Source organism: Cnephaeus nilssonii (assembly GCF_951640355.1).
Source record: "Cnephaeus nilssonii genome assembly, chromosome: 4".
In the NCBI taxonomy this organism is placed as follows: Eukaryota; Metazoa; Chordata; class Mammalia; order Chiroptera; family Vespertilionidae; genus Cnephaeus; species Cnephaeus nilssonii.
Window position 1 is genome coordinate 16,206,142 of NC_137075.1, and position 21,429 is coordinate 16,227,570.

General features: G+C 39.7%; 1 protein-coding gene across 1 annotated transcript in view; it reads right to left on the minus strand.

The window, feature by feature from the left end:
- The window catches only part of MINDY3 (MINDY lysine 48 deubiquitinase 3), a 118,707-nt gene that overhangs the window by 25,665 nt on the left and 71,613 nt on the right, over positions 1–21,429 (minus strand). The window contains exon 11 of the mRNA XM_079768453.1: positions 10,581–10,653. Within this exon, the coding sequence (XP_079624579.1) occupies positions 10,581–10,653 (73 nt within the window). The remainder of the gene's footprint in view (positions 1–10,580; positions 10,654–21,429) is intronic.

The window sequence follows — 21,429 nt, forward strand, 5'->3', positions numbered from 1 at the left end:
CTAACTGTCCTTCCCTGCAAGCTTGGTTGCCCCAACTGCCCTCCCCTGCAGGCCTGGTCACCCCTAACTGCCCTCCCCTGCTGGCCTGGTCACCCCTGACTGCCCTCCCCTGCAGGCCTGGTTCCCCCCAACTGCCCTCCCCTGCAGGCCTGAACTGCCCTCCCCTGCTGGCCATCTTGTGTGCACATGGGGTGGCCATCTTTGACCACATGGGGGCAGCCATCTTGTGTGTTGGAGTGATGGTCAATTTGCATATTACCTCTTTATTATATAGGATTAGATGTTAGATATATTAGATGTATCTAATATATATATCAACTTTTTAAAACTGTCTTCGTTAGTAGGTAGACTAGCTAAGCGCAAGCTCAAAAGAGAATCTAAAGATGATTTATATTATTTTTCCATAACCTCCTGGCACAATCAATTTTGCCAAAATATTCTGGGGGTGGTATCAGCAAAAGGGGGGTTAGGAGACCCCAATGCTTATTTCCCACATGAAAAAAAAAAAAACAACAAAAAAACCCCACACACACCAATAAACAAACAACTACACACTGGAGAAAATCAGCTCAGAAAAAGCTCTGGACTACAAAGAAGTAGCAAAAACCCTATAGAGTTTAAAAAATCAAGGAAGGTCACATAAAAAAGTACAGGAAGCACATTACCTGTGCCACCGCAATCCCCAGTGAAGAGCAGATTGGCACCAGGAGGGATCCCCTCAGAGGAAGTTCATCCCAACAGGAAAAGGAGAACCCTTTGTTACAGCAACTTTTGTTACATAAATCATCTCCCAGTCTTCACCAATGCTGGTCCCAGCTGATGGAACTACCCAGAGCTTCCCCCTTCCCCCTCCTCAGCTCCCATCTATCCACAGAGGCTGGCACTGGCACTGCAGTGACACCTGCCTTCAGGGGACCCAGTCACTGATGTGCCCTGATCTCAGGGATGGGGCACCACAGCACCTCACCATACCTGGGTGGGAGCTGACACTGCTCTGTGCCCCACATCTGTCCCCAGATCTTGGTTTTGTCCCACTATTACCAGGACAATGTCTGCTGCGCCAAGCTCCACCCTCCGGGTCTTAGATTGCAACTGAACCATCACTGCTGGGCTGTGCTGCCACTGCTCTAAACTAAGCCCAGATCTGACATATGACCTTAGCAGACTACAACTAGGGTCATGCTGCTGCTGACCTGCAACTGCCCCACTGGGACCAGAGATGACACTTTGACCACCACCCCCAGGGTGTTGCTACTGCATCCTGCCCTCGGTCCCCAATCTACCACTGCAACGTATCATCTCAAGACCTGTGCCACTGTTGCATCCCTACATACTGGCCAGAGTGAGGCCCTGCGACCCAAGTCCTAGTTCCATGGGAAACCTGGGCATACATGCACCCCCAGAGATCAGTCCAAAGCCATATCAAGTGCACCTGGGCCTCGGGACTCAGTCAATGTGGTAGTTCTGCATGCACCTGATTCTAGGACCTCTCTGAAACTGCTCTATGCCATCATGCCAGGCCAGGAGCCAAGGATTCTCTCTGTTAGAACTTCCTCCCATGAGAACAGGAAGGCCCAAGCAACTTTCACTTCTGAGGATCCCAAGAGCCCTATCTGCCTCTGCGCTACACAGGGCCTCTGAAGTATCCACCAACAGAAGATCCTTGCAGTATAGCCAATGTCAACCTCAGCCAATGGAGCTATACAATGACTACACCACTGTGCCATCTCAAGACCAAAGATGCTGATTCCCACCCAGCTGGCACCTCTGAAGCCACCTCCAGGTAAAAGACTTTCCCCACTGAAGCCAGTCCAAAAAGGCTATAAAAGGTGACTGCAACCTCAAGCGCTCAAACATCAATGAAAACTTATCAGAAATATACAAAAAAAGCAAGGGGCATGATACCACCAAAGGAAGACAATAATTTTCCACACAAAAAAGACCCTAAAGAAACGGGAGATTTGCTAGTTATTTAAAAGAGATTTCAAAATAGTTATTTTAAGGAAGCTTAGTGAGATTCAAGAGAAAAAATATGGACAACTCAATGGTCTTCAAATACATGAACAAAACGAGAAGTTTAACAAAGAAATAGAAATCATAATAAAGAACTAAACAGAAATTCTCAAGCTTCAGAATACAGGGAATGAAATTAAAAAACCCAATAGGTAGCTTGAACAGCAGACTCAATCAGGCAGGAGAAAGAATCTGTGAGGGCAGATATCAGAATATTATTAAGTCAGTGAAAAATAAAGAATGAAGAAAACCTAAGTGAATTGTGGGGGACCACAGAGAATAAGCATATCTGTATTATGGGAGTCTTAGAAAAGAGGGATAAAGGAACAGAAAACTTACTTAAAGCAATAATGAATGAAAACGTCCCAAATTTGGGGAGAGATATGACCATCCAAGTATAGGAAACTCAAAGATCCCCAAAGATATTCAACACAGAGACCCCAAGACATTATCAAGCTCTCACAAATCAAAGACAAATAGAGAATTTTGCAAGCAGAAAGAGAAAATATTCATCACATACAAGGGAATCTTGATAAAATTACAAGCAGATTTCTCAGCAGAAACCTTACAGGCCTGGAGAGACAAGGATAATAAATATTCAAAGTGTTCAAAACAAATAATTGTCAACCAAGAATTCTCTATCCAGGTAAGTTGTCATTCAGAAATGAAGGTAGCATAAAGACTTTTGAGACAAACAAAAGCTGAGGATATTTATAAAAATGAGACCTGCCCTATACTAACGATAATTCTATAAGCTGAAAAAAGGGACACAAATTAGTAACATGAAAATATAAAATTCACTGGTCAAGTTGAATATATAGTCAAATTCAAAACTCTCTATTTTGAGGGCTTAAGTTGGGATATTTATGTCAAGGAACTAGAAAGAGACAAACAATGAATCCAAAATTAGTAGAAAGAAAAAAAGAACAAAGATCAGAAGAGAAATAGATATAATAGAGACTAAATAGACAATAGAAAAGAGGAATGAAATTTAAGAGCTGGATTTTAAAAGTATAATTGATAAACCTTTAGCTAGACTCACCTAGTAAAAAGATTCATAATAATAAAATCAGAAATGAAAGAGCATACAATATAACTGACACCACAAAAATCACGAGAGTACCATGAATAATTACATACCAACAAAACTGACAATCTAGAAGAATCAAATAAATCTTAGAAACACACAAATTACCAGAATTGAATCATGAAGAAATAGAAAATCAGAACAGATATACTAGTAAGAAGACTGAATCAGTTATCAAATACCTCCCAACCAACAAATGTCCAGGAACAGATGGCCTCGCTGGCATATTCTGCCAAACATTTAAAGAAAAATTAATACCAATCCTTCTCAAACTCTTCCAAAAAAAAGAATAGGAGAGAACACTTCCAAATTCATGTTATGAGGGCACCATTATCCTGATACCAAAAACAGACAAGGATACCACAAGAAAAGAAAATTTCAGGACAATAAATACATTATTTTAAAAAATCACACACCATGGTCAAGTGTGATTTATTTCAGAGATGCAAAGATGGTTCAAAATCTACAAATCAATCCATGTGATATAGCACATTAAAAAAATGAAGTCTAAAAATGATCCTCTTAATAGAAGCAGAAAAAGAATTTGACAAAATTCCACATTCGTTTATGATAAAAACTGTCAACAAAGTGGGTATAGCGGGAATGTACCTCAAAATAATAAAGGCCTTATATAACAAACCCAAAGCTATTACCACACTCAAGGGTGAAGAGCTGCAAGCGTTTCAAAACTTTAAGATCAGGAATAAGATAAGGGTATCCACCCTTGCCAGTTTTATTCAACATAATATTGGAAGTCCTATACACAACAGTTAAGAAAAAGAAAAAAAGGGCAATAAAAGGCATCCAAATCAGAAAGAAAAAGTAACACTGTCCCAATTTGCAAAATGACATCTATATATATAAAAGCCAAGTGACCAGAACAACGGAACAACCATAATGACCAGTTGCTATGATGTGCACTGCAGCAGCCAACAGGCCTGATTGGGGCAACGATCACTGCCCCCCAACCTCCTGCAACCCCTCCCCCAAGCCAGCCCAGCCCCTGATCAGTCCCCCCACCCTGATCGGGGGTGAGGCTGGCCGGCCAACTGCCAGCAGCTCTACCACCCACCCCGCTGTCCTGGCCCCAATTGGTCCCCATTGGGGCGGGCCAGCTGGACCCCACTGGTGCACAAATTCATGTACCGGGCCTATTCGTGTACTATTATATACTAGAGGTCCGATGCAGAAAATTCATGCAAGAGTAGGCCTTCCTTCCCCCGGCTGCTGGCACCGGCTTCCCTCTGGCACCCAGGACCCAGACTTCCCTCTGGCACCCGGGACCCAGACTTCCCTCTGGCACCCAGGACCCGGGCTTCCCTCACAGCCCCAGCTTCGTCTGGAAGGTCGTCTGGTATAATTAGCATATTAAGCTTTATTATTATAGATAGGAAGGCCTGAAGACTCTACCAAAAAAAAAAACAAAAAACAAAAAAAAACACCACCTGTTAGAATAAACAAATTCAAAACTTGCAGTATACAAGATCAATATACAAATATCTCTTGTATTTCTATAAACTGATAAAATATCAGAGAGAAATAAAAGTAGATCCCCTTTACCATTGTTTAAAAAAGAATAAAATACCTAGGAATAAAGTCAACCAAGGAGGTTAAAAGACCTGGACACTGAAAACTATGAAACACTGATAAAAGAAACAGAAGAAGACACAAATAATGGAAAGCTCATGGACTGAAAGAATTAATTGAGTTAAAATGTTCATACTACCCAAAGAGATCTCCAGATTCAATGAAATCCCTATAAAGATCCGAAGCATTTTTCATAGAAATAAAACAAGCAATCCTAACATATGTATGGTACCACAAAAAAACCCAAATATCCAAAGTAATATTGAGAAAGAAGAACAAAGCTGGAGGCATCACATTCCCTGTTTTTGAACTATATTACAGAGCTATAGTAATCAAAACAGTATAGTATTGGTATAAAAACACATATATCAATGGAACAGAATAGAGACAGGGTCTTCAATAAATGGTGTTGGGAAAATTGGGCAGGCATATGCAAAAAAAAAAGAAGGAAGGGCAGGGCAGGGCAGGGCAGGGCAGGGCAGGGCAGGGCAGGGCAGGGCAGGGCAGGGCAGGGCAGGGCAGGGCAGGGCAGGGAGAACACATTCGCCAATGATACATCTGATAAGGGGTTAATTTCCAAAATATACAAAGAACTCATACAACTCAACACCAGTTAGACAAAGTGTAATTTTAAAAATGGGTGAAGGACCTGAATAGACACTTCTTCAAAGAGGACATACAGATGGCCAAGAAACATCTGAAAAAATGCTCTAAGTCACTAATCATCAGAGAGATTTGAATTAAAACAACAGTGAGGTACCATCAGTGATGGCTACCATCAACAAATCAACAAACAAGTATTAGTGAAGATGTGGAGAAAAAGGAACCCTAGTACACTGTTGGTGGGAATGCAGACTGGTACAACCGCTATGGAAAACAGTGTGGATTTTCCTCAAAAAAATAAAAATGGAACTGCCATTTGACCCAGTGATCCCATTTGTAGGAATATATCCTAAGAAGCCAGTAACACCAATCAGAAAGAATATATGCACCCCAATGTTCAGAGCAGTGCTATTTAAAATAGCTAAATTCTGGAAAGAGCCCAAGTGCCCATCAATGGATGAATGAATTAAAAAACTGTGGTACATTTATACCATGGAATATTATGCAGCTGTAAAAAAAGGATTTCTTACCCTTTGAGACGGCATGGAGGAACCTGGAGAGTATTATACTAACTGAAATAACCCAGTCAGAGAAAGACAAGTATCACATTATCTCAATTATATGTGGAATCTAATTAACAAAATAAACTGATGTACAAAATAGGTCTAGAGACATTAAAGCATGCAACAGACTGAGATATTTCAGAGGAAAGGGGAGTGGGGGGGATGAGATTAACCAATAAACTTACATTCATATATGCATAGCCCATGGATAAACAATAGTGTGGGGGAAGGCCTGGGGAGGGGACTGGACCAGGATGGAAGAGAGAGGATTAATGGAGGGGTGGGGGGAAGGAAAGGGACATCTTTAATACTTTTAACAATAAAGATAAATTCAGGGAGGAAAAGGTGCTCATTAAATCTTCTTTTAAAAAAAACAAAAAACAGGAGACACACTAATGGCCAATAGGTTTATGAAAAGATGCTCAATATCACTAATTATCAGGAAAAGGCAAATCAAAATCACAGTGAGGTATCAGTCCTCACCTGAAAGGCAGTTAGGATAGCTTTTATCAGAAAGATAAGAGATAAATGTTGGTAAGGATGTATAGAAAAAGAGAATCCTTATACACTATTGGTGGTAATGTAAAATAGTACATCCATTAAAGAAAACAGTATAAGGTTTCTCAAAAATTGAATTACTAGGTATATATCTGAAGGACTTCAAATCTGTAGTTTAAAGAGATCTGTGCACACCCACAGTCATTACAGCTTTGTGATAGCCCAGATAAAAAAAAAATTTAACCCTACCAGACCGCTGTACCGATTTTTCAGTAATTTCCGAATCTGCCGCTATACTGCCGTACCTAATTTTCAGTACTTTGCGATCTGGTAGGGTTAAGTGCCCATCAACGGATAAATGGGTAAAGAAATGGGTTACAGAGGAGGTACCAAGATGGCGGCATAGGTAAACACCTGAACTTGCTGCCTCGCACAACCACATCAAAACTACAACTAAAAGACAAAATGGATATCATCCAGAACCATGGGAAGGCTGGCTGAATAGAATTTATACAACTAGAAGGAAAGAGAAAAGCACACTGAGACTGCGAGGAGGTATGTAGGTGCGGAAGTGAAGTACAAAGGTACGGAGGCACGCGCAGAAAAGGGCTGGCAACTGGGTACGCTGTTGTCTTTTGCAATCGGAAAGGAGATACAAGCTGCCGACTGCTCTGAACTCCAGTTCTGGGCGAGACTCTGGGGACCCAGACTCATACAGGGAGAAACTGGACTGTCTGGCATCGGGCCGCAACATGAGGGCAGCTTTCTCTCAGAGGTGCTTATAGCGATTATTGTTCCTGCATGGTGCCGCGGGACACAGACACCCAGGGGCCTCTTTGGGGTAGGGCTGACGGTCAGCCATTGCTGTTTGCTCCACTCTGGTTACTCCGAGACCACGCCCCACCCAATTTACAAGTCCACCAAGCTGTGCGCAGAGTTTTTTTGCATATGAATGGCCTGACCTTTTGCAATCTAAAACCTAACTAACTGCAGCTGGGTCAGAGAGCCACAGAGCCTCCAAAAGAAGGCCCAAAGCTGGACAACAGCTTGCATTGCTTCACAGCTGGGCCTCATCTGTGCACCTCCAAACCCCAAACAAAGAGGAGGAATCTGCAGATTTCTCTGTAGCTCCTGCTGGGTGGCCTCAGGCAGTGGCTGACTTTGCACCTCCTTGGAGATCCAAGAGCCAGTGTACCCAATGGTAAGAGTGAGACCATTCAGATTACAACTCTTCACATCCATAAGAGACACACTCAGGGGGCAGACTCAGTGAGTGCCAAAGTCCCACTAAGCAAATCTTGCCTCATAAGGGTGTTTCCAGCACGGAAGTTCTCCCATCGTAGACACAACTGATCCTCACAGCCAATAGGTCTGGAGGTCAATTCCTCCCAGTGATACCAACAGCAATCAAGACTTAACTACAAAAAGACTGTGCACTCAGCCCACAAAGGGGTGCACCAAGAGTATCCACCTCAGGTAATTGGGGAGGCTGAGCCACTGGGCCCTATAGGACACCTAGCACACAAAGCCACTCTATCAACACATGGAAGCAGCCAAAGTGCAGAGACAAAGAAACAAGTCACAAATGAAAGAAATGGAGGAAAGCAAACTACTGGATATAGAGTTCAGAACCACGGTTAAAAGGTTACTCAAGAATCTTCTAGAAACCTCCAAGAAATTTAGTGAGACCCTCAAAGATATGAAAAAGGACCAACTAGAAATTAAGCATACACTGACTGAAATAAAGAATGATATACAGAGATCCAACAGCAGACTAGAGAATCCCAAAAATCAAGTCAAAGATTTGAAATATGAAGCAGCAAAAAACACCCAAATGGAAAAGAAAAAATAATCCAAAAATATAAAGATAGTGTAAGGAACCTCTGGAATAACTTCAAGCGTACCAACATCCGAATTATGGGGGTGCCAGAAGAAGAGAGAGAGCATGATATTGAAAACCTATTTGAGGAAATAATGACAGAAAACTTCCCCTACCTGGTGAAAGAAATAGACTTATAAGTCCAGGAAGTGCAGAGAACCCCAAACAAAAGGAATCCAAAGAGGACCACACTAAGACACATCATAATTAAAATGCCAAAGGCAAAAGACAAAGAGAGAATATTAAAATCAGCAAGAGAAAAACAGTTAGTTACCTACAAGGGAGTACCCACACGATTGTCAGCTGATTTCTCAACAGAAATGATGCAGGCCAGAAGGGAGTGCCAAGAAATATTCAAAGTGATGAATAGCAAGAACCTACAACCAAGATTACTCTACCCAGCAAAGCTATCATTTAGAATTGAAGGTCAGATAAAGAGCTTCACAGATAAGAAAAAGTTAAAGGAGTTCATCACTGACAAACCAGTATTATATTAAATGCTGAAGGGTATTCTTTAAGAAGAGGAAGAAGAAGAAAAAGGTAAAGATAAAAATTATGAACAAAGTGACAACAAATACATATCTATCAACAAGTGAATCTAAAAATCAAGTGAATAAAAAATCTGATACAGAATAAACTGGTGAATATAATAGAATCAGGGGCATAGAAAGGGAGTAGACTGACAATTCTCGGGGGGGAAGGGGATGTGGGGGGCGCGGGAAGAGACTGGACAAAAATCGTACACCTATGGATGAGGACAGTGGGGTGGGGGTAAGGGTGGAGGGGAGCTTTAAGGGAAAAAAGAGGATCAACTGTAATAATCTGAACAATAAAGATTTAAAAAAATGGATTACTCACAAGCACATGCACACACACACATTATTCAGGCAGGAGGAATAAGAAAATCTTGCCTTTTGTAACATAATGGAATTGGAGGGCATTATAATTGAAAGAAGTTAGATAAAGACAAATTTTGTACTTATATGTAGATTCTAAAAGAGCTGAATTTGTAAAAATAGTAGAATGGTGATTACCGGGGCCTGAGGGAGATAGGAGTGTTGTTTGAAAGTAGAAACTTGCAACTAATCCTATCTAATAAAAGAGTAATATGCAAATTGACCATACCTCCACTACATCCACAAGCCACAATCACCAGCCAATAAGGAGCGAGTATGCAAATTAACCCAACCAAGATGGCTGTAGACATGGAGCGAGCAGGAGGCTTGGGTTTCCCCGGCAATGGAGGAAGCCAAGTTTCCCGCACACCCTGGCCAGCCGTGGACTCCACTCAAGGCTACAAAGTTTCAATTATAGAAGATAAATAAATCCCAGATACCAGGGCCTCTACTTGGGTCACCGGGGGGGCATGGCTGGCCTGCAAACCACCACAGGCCCCTCGCTCAGACCACTCCACGCCCCAAGGGAATCCCCACCCTGATCTGGGACACCATTCAGGGCAAACCAGCCAGCCCCCACCCATGCACCAGGCCTCTATCCTATCTAATAAGAGAGTAATATGCAAATTGACCATCACTCCAACACACAAGATGGCTGCCCCTATGTGGTCAAAGATCCTGCCCCCATGTAGACACAAGATGGCTGCCACAAGATGGCCAGCAGGGGAGAGACCAGGCCTGCAAGGGAGGGCAGTTGGGGGTGACCATGCCAGCAGGGGAGGACAGTTAGGGGTGACCAGGCCAGCAGAGGAGGGAAGTTGGGGGTGACCAGGCCTGCAGGGGAGGCAGTTAGGGGTGACCAGGCCTGCAGGGGAGGGCAGTTAGGGGCAATCGGGCTGGCAGGGGAGCAGTTAGGCATCAATCAGGCTGACAGGGGAGTGGTTAGGGAGTGATCATACTGGCAGGCGAGTGGTTAGGGGGTGATTATGCTGGCAGGCAGAAGCGGTTAGGGGCAATCAGGAAGGCAGGCAGGTGAGCAGTTGGGAGCCAGCAGTCCTGGATTGTGAGAGGGCAGTCAGACATCTCTCAAGGGGTCCCAGATTGGAGAGTGTGCAGGCTGGGCTGAGGAACACCCCCCCCCTGCCCCCGTGCACGAATTTCGTGCACCAGGCCTCTAGTAGAGAAATACATACTGGAGAGCTAATACACAGCATAGTTATTATGGTTAACAATACATTTTTATAAATTTCAAAGTTGCTAAGAGAATAAACTTAATTGTTTATTACTATAAAACTATTAATTGTTCTCAGTATAAAAAAGAAATATTATGTGATATTATAACCCAACAACTCTTGTGACTAAACCTCAGGTAAATATCAACCTATTTCAAGTATATAAAGATATTAAACACAGAATCAATGTATTTTTCAATAAAATAATAAAATCTTTTTTACCTTCTGGATCATAGGTTTGAAAAACTCTTCTGGCTTGTTCTGAAGGAGCCTCAGGGGCAACCAAAGCCATATCCTGAAAATATAAAAAGCATGCTATTAACTAATTACAATACCATGACATTAAAAATATAGAAAACAAATACTAAGATAGGATAAAGAAATGATGATATTTGGAGGCAGAAGACTTCAAGTTATATTTATATCATAGAGTGGTGACTAAATAAATCACAAACTCTCTGGGCCTTAAAAATTGGAATAATTCTTCAACTATAGAGAACTGTTGTGAGAATGACATGCAAAGCTTTAAATAAAAACACTTAAAGTCTAATATTATATAGGTAATTACTATAAAAAATGCAGTCTGCAAAAATTAATGACTTATACATTTGCTTTGCATTATAATCCAAACAAGAAGAAATATTACTGAAATATAACTTAAAAAATAGTCTAGCTTTTAAATATTTGAAAATTAAATCCAGAGGTATATGCTAGAAAACAATTACACAGCAATGCATTTGAAATTTATTACTTTAGGGAGCATCCTCTATCAAACCTAGCCACAGATGAACAATCAAGTTCTGCATGTCCAGAATTTTAAATTTTCTTAACTCCAAGGGAATACTTGAAAGGCAAAATTATTTTTTCCCATACAATTCATTCTCTCTCATGACTAATTTCTTTACACAGTAATCCATAATATAATTTACTAGAGGTCCAGTGCACAAAAGTCGTGCACGGGTAGGGACCCTAGAGGCTGCTGGCCAGGGCCTCCTGCTGGGGCCTCCCTTCGTTCTGTGCCACCCCCTGGTGGTCAGTGCTTGTCATAGCAAGCGATCGAACTCCCAGTCTCCCGGTCGAACTCCTGAGGGGACACTGTGCATATTAGGCTTTTATATACATAGATGATAAATAAACACAGTATTCAGTGTTATCTTGGATTCTTCACAAACCTTTACTCCACATATTTAAACTGTTAGGAAATCCTACTACTTAACTGACATGAATCCAGACTCTAGGCTCCAGAAGTTTTCCTGTATTCACAGTTTTAGTTTCAGGCTTTGTCTATAATTGTGTTCAAACCTTATCAGAGAGCAAGTTCTCAAGTATCCCTATTTACCATCTTGAATCTTTTTAAAGATGTTGCAGGTTACAAACAATAAATACAAATTAAAATGCTGTTCCTCTATAGCAATGGTCGGCAAACGCATTAGTCAACAGAGCCAAATATCAACAGTACAACGATGGAAATTTCTTTTGAGAGCCACATTTTTTAAACTTAAACTTCTTCTAACGCCACTTCTTCAAAATAGACTCGCCCAGGCCGTGGTATTTTGTGGAAGAGCCACACTCAAGGGGCCAAAGAGCCGCATGTGGCTCGCAAGCCGCAGTTTGCCGACCACGGCTCTATAGGAATAAATTTTTATTAAAAGTGTAGTAATTAACTTTTGTCCTAATCATCCCACCTTTGCCTCAGAGATGAAGGAACAAGCTGTAAGAATCTATTAGAGTAGTTCTCACCCAGGAGACTATGTGCTGAGCACCCATAATATTATGTTCAGCTTACATGGGATTATAAATTAAATGGAAATGGGGATCAAAACAAGGCAATCTATGCAAGCTCTTACACATTTTTTTATGTATTAAAAGATAAAGTATATTTTACAACATAATAAGATTTGGTCATGTTTATTTATTTCTCATTTGCTATCCCTTAATAGCAACTTTTAGGGTATCCTTTTCCTGCATTTTCAATATTATTTTGTAGAAAATAGCATGTCAAGTGACATGTTTTCATTGAACTAACTTACAATGTCTTTCTGATATTATGATCCAATCCTTTATTGCTGGATACCAGCATGGGAGGGACCAGGTCTGCAAGGGAGGGCAGTTGTGGGAGATCAGGCCAGCAGGGGAGGGCAGTTGGGGGCGATCAAGCCTGCAGGGGAGGGCAGTTAAAGGTGACCAGGCCAGCAGAGGAGGGAAGTTGGGGGCAACCGGGCCGGCAGGGAAGGGCAGTTGGGGGGACCCAGGCCTGCAGGGAAGAGCAGTTGCGGGGGACTAGACCTGCAGGGGAGGGCAATTAGGGGTGACCAGGCCAGCAGGGGAGGGCAGTTAGGGGTGACCAGGCCTGCAGGGGAGGGCAGTTAGGGTCAATCAGGATGGCAGGGGAGCAGTTAGGCATCAATCAGGCTGTCAGGGGAGAGGTTAGGGGGTGATCGTGCTGGCAGGCAGAAGCGGTTAGGGGCAATCAGGAAGGCAGGCAGGCGAGCAGTTGGGAGCCAGCAGTCCTGGATTGTGATAGGGATGTCCGACTGGGATCGGGCCTAAACGAGCAGTTAGACATCCCTCGAGGGATCCCAGATTGGAGAGGGTGCAGGCTGGGCTGAGGGACACACACCCACATGCACGAATTTCGTGCACCGGGCCTCTAGTCAACTATAACTATCATTACTAACAAAGTAAATTGTGTCTTGAATGATTGAAAAAACACCTTGCTTTGCTCCTTTGGTCTCAGTGATATAATAATAGCTATTTACTAAACTCCTTAGGAATTAACTGTTCTTAATCTACTACTTACTTTAAGATGTGTTTATAATACAGGGGTAGAGGGAAGAGAAAAGAAAAATAAGTACAGCATTAAAAAAAAAAAAAAGATTACAGTGAATTCTATTAAACACATTCCAAAAGTTTTCATCCACATATCAACAACAGTAGTCTTCTAAATTGATTATTGTGTTGCTTATTTTAGTACTTAGAATGCTTTTTAGATTACTATAGAAAATGATCTCTTAGTTAAAGCTTATTTAAATGTTTGCAGATGAAATAAAAAAAGCTACAAAACCACCTTCTATTCCCATTAAAGTGTTTAATGTTGAACTTTTACTTTCTAATTTGATTTAGAATTACAAATTATAGCCCTAATTTTTACCAATTTATTTTACTTAAGCACTTCTGAACAAGGTTCCTAGTTTAAAGATCTGTAGCAGAATGATCCATGTAGCAAATTTGGTGATAAATTAGTATTAAATGTTTCATATTTACATAGTAAGATTGAACAGCAAGTATAGAATTCCATTCAATTGAGAGAGTCCTTTGCAATCTTAAGCAAAATATTTTAGTGAAAATATAACTGCTATTATTTTTTCTCACTACATATAAAATAATTTATAAAGGATGAAGTAAAATAAAACTTTAATGTAATAACTGTGTAAGTGTGAAAAACAGTAAGAAGAGGATTCTAACCCTCCCATTTCCCACTTCCAAGGCTTAACACAGCGAGAACTTTTAGATTACATATTTAATATATTTTCACCATATAACTATCCACACACCCATAATGTTTTAAATATTGTCAAGCTTATTAGATGGTAGAGAATGATCCAGTTTGTACATTTATGGTCACAATCTAATGGAAGAGAGAAAAAAATATGCTAATATATGCTTGTTTCCATGAATGTTAATAAAATTATCTTAAGAAAATTACCTTCTAAAAAAAAAAAAGTTAAACATACATTAACCCCCGCACACCCTAAAAAACACCTGTTGGGCTATAAATAAAAATTCCAATTATGTAATCCAAATTATCTAAGTCAGCAAGGATGCTTTTAGCATTTTCTAGTTTTCATCACTAATCGTAGTACTTAGAAGAAATTTTCAATATGTATTGTACCTGAAACTCTTTTAGGTACCTAACTAGGAAAAGATCCTAACATAAGAGTCAAATATTTAAACACTTTTTTTTGCTATTTAAACTCTGACTTACCATCAAAATTACTGTTATACTATAAGTAGTTCTCCACATTATTCAAATATAATCAGAAGCTTTTATCAGAGGAATGCTAGAGCAAACAATTTTAAATCAGTCACTTTACTGGTCAACAGGGATTGCTAGACAATACAGCTTTTAAAATTATCTAGCCTTGGCCAACTTTCCTAAATTGGCAAAGAGCTACAGAAGAGAAGGGAGGGGAAAAAACCCAAGCTGTAATGGGACTATCTAATTACCTATAGTCATGAAACAAATCTCTTTTTCATGTAGCTCTGTCTATACTATCAGTATAATTATTCACTGTTCACCATAAACCTTTTAAAATGTGGAAATACTAGCTAACCTTCTAAACACCTATTGAAATACAAGGAAGGTTTGTATTCAGTTTGTTGGCTAGGTATAAGTAATTCACTACTGGGAAGGTCTTTAAAGTTTATTCATTATACTTTTCATCATTATCAAGAGCAATCTGCTGTCATGAGTAATCAAAAAACCTCTGAGAGCCTTACCTAACTTTAGGAATGATCACACATATATAGATTACATTTTAGTTTGCAGACATTTTATGGTGCTATTAGGAGCTCTTCCAAAAAAATAAAGTTAACTAGTATATAATTTACCTTTAAGCTTTAAGTAAAATTTTAGTAAAAATTTACTAAATCATTTTATAATATGTTTCATTTTGACTCTTTACTCACTAACTATACTTGTAAAAGTAATTTGGGAACCATATCAAACAGACTGTTTTAAACATTACCAAATGTTCTCAAGTATATCATGTTCTTTAGTGCCAATGTTAGACACAGAATTCAGTTAATGCCATCAATTCAAAGTAGGTAGGACAGTGGTTTTTTTCTTACTTTTCCATTATTTGCCAAATAATGTGCAAAAGTCCCAGGCTATCTCCACAACAGCCCATTGCTGTGTGCATCAATTTGTGTTCTATCAGCAGAGAAGTAAGGGTAAAGACTATAAAGCAAAGCCCTTCGAGGTTCTTTCTCCATAAAAACACAAACTCTAAATGTACAAGTGGAAATAAGGAAGTAGGTGGAAAAGTCTCCCAACAAAACGATTTACCATAATCATTACAATTACTAAAACTAATGAATGGACTTCTTTTTCTTCCTATTACCATAACTGTACAACTCACTTTAGCAATCCTTCCAGCCTTTCTCAACTGATTTCCATCAGAGAATTCATCTCTAAGGCCTACAGCATCCACTTTACGTAATGACTTCCCTATACATCTAGAATCACTTTCTGTGTTCTCTCCTTTATATGAAGAACTGGGCAGAAAAAAGGTATTAGCCTTTTAACGACTGTATTTCATTAACAGTTTACATAAACTATTACTCTCTGGGCATAGAAACACGTACATATTCAAGAAAAATATCTGACTTTTATTTTACTATTTATTTATTTGTTTGTATTGATTTCAGAGAGAAAGGGAGAGGGAGAGAGAGATAGAAACATCAATGATGAGAGAGAATCATTAATCAGCTGCCTCCTACACACCCCGACTGGGGATCGAGCCCACAACCCAGGCATGTGCCCTGTCCACGAATCAAACCATGACCTCCTGGTTCATAGGTCGGCATTTAACCATTGAGCGATGCCAGCCAGGCTATCTGACTTTTTTTAATGTTAAAAGTTAGCATTATATAATCACTGGTGTAAAAATCAACCTGATAGAAAATTCCTCCTTATTTCTAGTAAAGATGCTTTATATCATTTGAATTAATTTAAACTTTGTTAAATCACCTGAACAAAAAGCAACCCATGGTGATAAATGATATTATTGATCTAGATTCCTTGCGCCTCCCTTCCTTGAAAGATTTATATATCACTGCTTGTTTCTATGGGGCCTGAAGTACCTCTCCGTGGGAGGGGTTTACTTCCTGGGTCCACTGATACCAGATTTGGCCCGGTAACATCTTTTGGCCAGAGAAATGTAAGCAGAAGTGACATCATGCTAGCTCCTAGAAGTTTTAGTGCCATTTGTGGTTTTTCCAGGTGTCTTTCCCTTTCCCCCTCTGCCAGGACCGTACATTCCTGCCAGAGGCTGCTCCTTCAGTCCAGGTCTTAGCATGAAAGCACATGGAGCACACCTGCAGCCAACATGTAAATTAAGAGAGAAATAAGCTTTGGTGCATGTGTTTGAAGAGGGGAGTTCGATGGGAGCCGCTGTGCCCCAGTATAGGCACAAAGAGGGTGCGCTGTTTGCAGAAAATTTAAATACAACAAAGCTGACTTTATCAAATTCTTTTTTAATCATCATCAGATGCAGGCAAATCTACACAACTTCCTCCTCCCTGGGGTGGACTGCTCTCATTGCCCCCTTCTTAAACACTACTGTGTAAACTCCTGAAATTTTACCGTTGTTATTCAGGAAGCTGTCAAAAGGAAATGAAACCATGTTCTGGCGGGAGCTTTGTTTTGCTCTTGTCACATGCATTATATCTGCTCTTCCTTTTCCTAGTTGGCCTACTTTGTCCTCTTGCCTCTTCTCTCATGCTACTCACCAACACTGGTTTTAACAATACAAGCTGCATATAGAGGAATCTCCACATATGTGGACTTCACATGTTTTATATGAAAATGAATGCCTAAAAAGTTTGAAATTGTAGCTAGCCCAGACAATACTAGTAATGTACATTTTATAGGTTTGGATTAGTATTAATGGAAAGTGAGAGACCCTACCTCCCCACCCCCACAAGTCTTACTTCCTTTTCCACTATTTTAAATAAGGTTTGACTGTGGAAAAAAATAGTCACAGTACTCAAATTTCTAATATTCTTAAATTTTATAATAGCATTACAGGGAAGTTCTGTTCATTAAGCAAGTTTTCTACTTCTATGAATATGCTTCACATTCATACCTTGAATATCCATGTTTAGCCTTCCATATCAAGATACACACACAAACATAGTATAGTGAAGATGGTTTGGGAATAAATGATTATCTTATCTGGTCCTATATCTGATCCCAACCTCTGCTTCTCTCTTAATCTTCTAGCACAACCAATATGGGTCAGCCATACTGAACCAATTACTATTCTCCACATGTAGTATGAACTTGCACATTCCACATCTCTCGTCTTTTTGCTTCATCTTTTTCCTAGCCTAAAAGTTACCATGTCCTTCAATTCAAGTATCATCTATCTCCTCTGTACCCACCTTTCCCTCTTCCAGTCTCTATTCCACCCTAATAAAATGACTTAATTTTTGTTTCCTAAGGAACAGAAGTAGTTAAAACTCAAGAGTCAGAAGATTTGAGCTTAAAGCCTGGCCATAGTACTCAATAGTATATAACTGGAGATGTTATTTTTCACTGGCACCAGACTATAAAATGTAGATGGAAATGGTATTTACCTCAGAGGGTGGCTTTCAGGACTAAATGAGGAATGCATGTAAAATACTTTGTGTCTGACACATAGAAAGCACTCAGTAAATGTAAGCAGTAAACTATTACAATGTATTATTAATCTCTACATTTCAACAATACTTAGCACAATGCCTAATGTTTACTATACTAAGTCCTGTGCAAAAACAGATGAATCAGGGAGTACCACTGATCACAAGATGGTAAGAAGCTGGAAGAAAGAATAGGAGCAAGAAGGGAGAAAGAGAATCAGCAGTCATTACATGAAAAATGTCAAGGCTGGACCATGAGTGCTGAGCAGGTCTTTGATCAGCACAATCTGGGCTGAGGATAAAATATACAAAAGCACAGAAAAATAAAACCGTAAACTGTTAACACTTACTATCATATATTAAATATATTATGTGAGTCCTTTTGCCCTATTCTGCAATTAACTCTATTTGCTACAATTATTTTTATCAATTATATAAAGAGTGCTAGAGGTGTGAACTTATCAATACTGATTCTAATTAAAACTCACAGACTTGACTCAAGACAGAACATCTTTAGGCCCTTCTATCAATGATATTTTACCTTGTTTACATAATTATTTGAGTTCTACTATAACAAAAAAAATTGTAAGAAACAAACTCAAAGGGAGAAACTACTTTCAGTAAGCAGGCTGACATCACTGACATGATTGCGATAACTAAGAAAAAATAAAATTTATAAAAACCAGATACAGAAATAGCTGCCGAGGGCACTCAGAATAGTAGAAAAGAGCAATTAATAAATGCAATTGATTTTCACTTTAAGTAGTCAAGAATATACCACATATTGACGCTTTCTCATTATAATAATTAGAAATGAAAATAGTTTGTCTTATCATGATCATCACTGGCATAATCCTAGACATCTAATGATGGTTTACTAAGCAGTTAGGAAACAATTTGTGGGTAAAAATTCACAAGTTTTTAATAATTCAAATAATTGAAAATTGTTAGTCTGTGTAGACTTCTACCCAAACTTTACAAGTAGTTCAAATAACGGAAGATTAACGGTAGGGTCCTTTGTCTGAAGTTGCTATTTTAGGTTTGAAGATAGGTGTTAAAAGGCATATGACAAGTTTATGATTTAAGCTATAAAAACAAGTACGTTAGCTTCTTAAATTAATTTTTTGTAGTAGATAAGGCATGAAATCTAAACATATGAAGAAACTAAAATTTAGTTAACATAAATGACTAACATGCATTAATATATAGGAAAACTCTATTATAAAATGCCCGACTGTGAATTTAATTGTTTTCCAATTCATATGACTTTTACCTAACAAAGATAGAGGTGAATTTTCTTTATATCAAGTAAAGCCTATAAAGCATCATTTCACTTCATTTCCTTAAAATTGTGCTTACTTTATTTAAAATGTATTAATGGTAAAATAGAAAGTGTCTGATTTTTAAACACCTAAAAAAAGATCTCTAACACTTACTAGCAGTAGTCTTCCTAATGTTACACCAAAGAGCAATACAGAAAAGAACTCTATTCAGGCTCCCAGTAACAGATACCACAGTAAGAACAGTCAGCTCACTAAGGAACAGTTAAATGTTTTGTTTCTCCTTCACTTTAAATTCTGTTTCTTTATATATTTTTGCATTTCAATAGTAATGTGTTCTCATGTGTTCTTACCTGAAAGGAAAATCTGCTTTATCATAGGAAAGGTCAAAGGTGACACTCTGCACACACTTACAAAGAGTTCTTTTATAACCATAAAAGAGAACAAAAAAGGATGTAAAACTCATCTACCCAACTTCAAAAGAAAGTCTGAACCAGATTACCAAGGAAATTAGTCACTGATCTTCTGAAGATGAAACTAGATGCTATAGGTAGGTTCCAACTATTTTCATATTGGATCAGCCGCTGTCACCCCACACTGAGATTCAAAGGCACAATAAAATAAAGAAGGCAAATCTAGTTTGCCTACCACTTTATACATATAATTCTATTACTATTAATGTCATATTTATACTTTCAAAATTTAAAGTCCTCATCTTGAGTTTGCATAAAAAATTAATTTCATAATTAGTTCCAATTCAAAAGGAAATTATAAAAGTGATGCAAATAATTTATTCTTAAAACCAAAATATAAAAAATAAAGACAAAAAAGGGAAGGCAATTCAAAAAAGATAAATATAGGTTTTAGATTCTTTAAGCATTTTGTCTCAAAATAATTTCTTTAACCTATGCAGTAGGTTTGCAAGTTTTTATCTAAGCCCATCAAAAGCACCATGGAATAATTTCTGAAGACACTGCCCATGCTCACAGGGCACTCTCCCTCCCAGTGTACAGATCTGAAGTTTTGTTCTGCCATAGCTCAGATGGCCTGTTTGAAAAATTTCCCACCCTACAATAGAAATCAAGTTCCCTTCTTTGAACAGGTTCATGTACCTACTGCTTTTTACCTCACCTATATCCTCTTTTTAAAGGTTTCTGTGAGACACCGGCTGCTTGATAACTCTGACTTCCTATAAGGTCCCTGCAGTTAAATTCTGTGCTATTTCCCCTCAATAATAAACATAAAACTCCTGTTTACACAGAATCCTATCCTATATAATAAAGAGGTAATATGAAATTGACCATCACGCCCTCACAAGATGGCTGCCTACAACCAGGCCAGCAGGGGGGTTAGTGAGGGACAACCAAACGACTGAACAAGCAGGCTGTGTGGGGCGACCAGGCCAGCAGGAGGGCCGTGAGGGGCGACGAGTCCGGCAGAGGGGGGGCAGTTGGGGGCGACCAGGCCGGCGGGGGAGGGGAGGCAGTTAGGAACAACCAGGCTGGCAGAGGGGGGCAGTTGGAGGCGACCAGGCTGGCAGGGGGGGCAGTAAGAGGCAACAAGGCGGGGTGACCAGGTGCAGTTGAGGGCGATTAGGCTGACAGGAGGGGGCAATGAGGGGTGACCAGGCCAGCAGGGAGGGGGCAGTTAGGGGCAACCAGGCCATTGGGGGGGGGGCAGTTAGGGGCGACCAGGCAGGCAGGCAGGCAGGCAGGTGAGCGATTAGGAGCCAGCAGTCCAGGACATCCTCCGAGGGGTCCAGGATTGGAGAGAGTGCAGGCTGGGCTGAGGGGACGCCCCCCCCCCCCATGCACAAATTTCATGCACCGGGCCGCTAGTAACTTATAAGAATTTCTTTCAACCATAATCCCTAAGATACTTATGTCAAATAGTACAATATCAGTTTAGTTGTGTCACAGATACAGACGCTTGATGAGAAAAAAAGATCACTTTGGCCCAGCCGGCTTGGCTCAATGGTTGAGTGTCGACCTATGAACCAGGAGGTCATGGTTTGATTTCTGGTCAGGGCACAGGCCCGGGTTGCGGGCTCAATCCTCAGTGTGGGGCATGCAGGAGGCAGCCAATTAATTATTCTCTTTCATAATTGATGTTTCTATCTCTCTCTCCCTCTCCTTTCCTCTCTATAATCAATAAAAATATATTTTTTAAAAGATCACTTTGTGTTAGATAGAAAACTAAGATGATTTATAAAACATGGTAGTTAAACTTAAACATTTAAAGAAGGTAAGATAAAGATGGTTATAGATGACTGACGTTTTACAACCTGTTCATAAAATTTTATTATTAAATTTATTTTTACCATTGATATTCAAATAAAACTGAATTGTGAAAAACCTCTTCTAATCCTACAAAATGTGTTCAGTGAG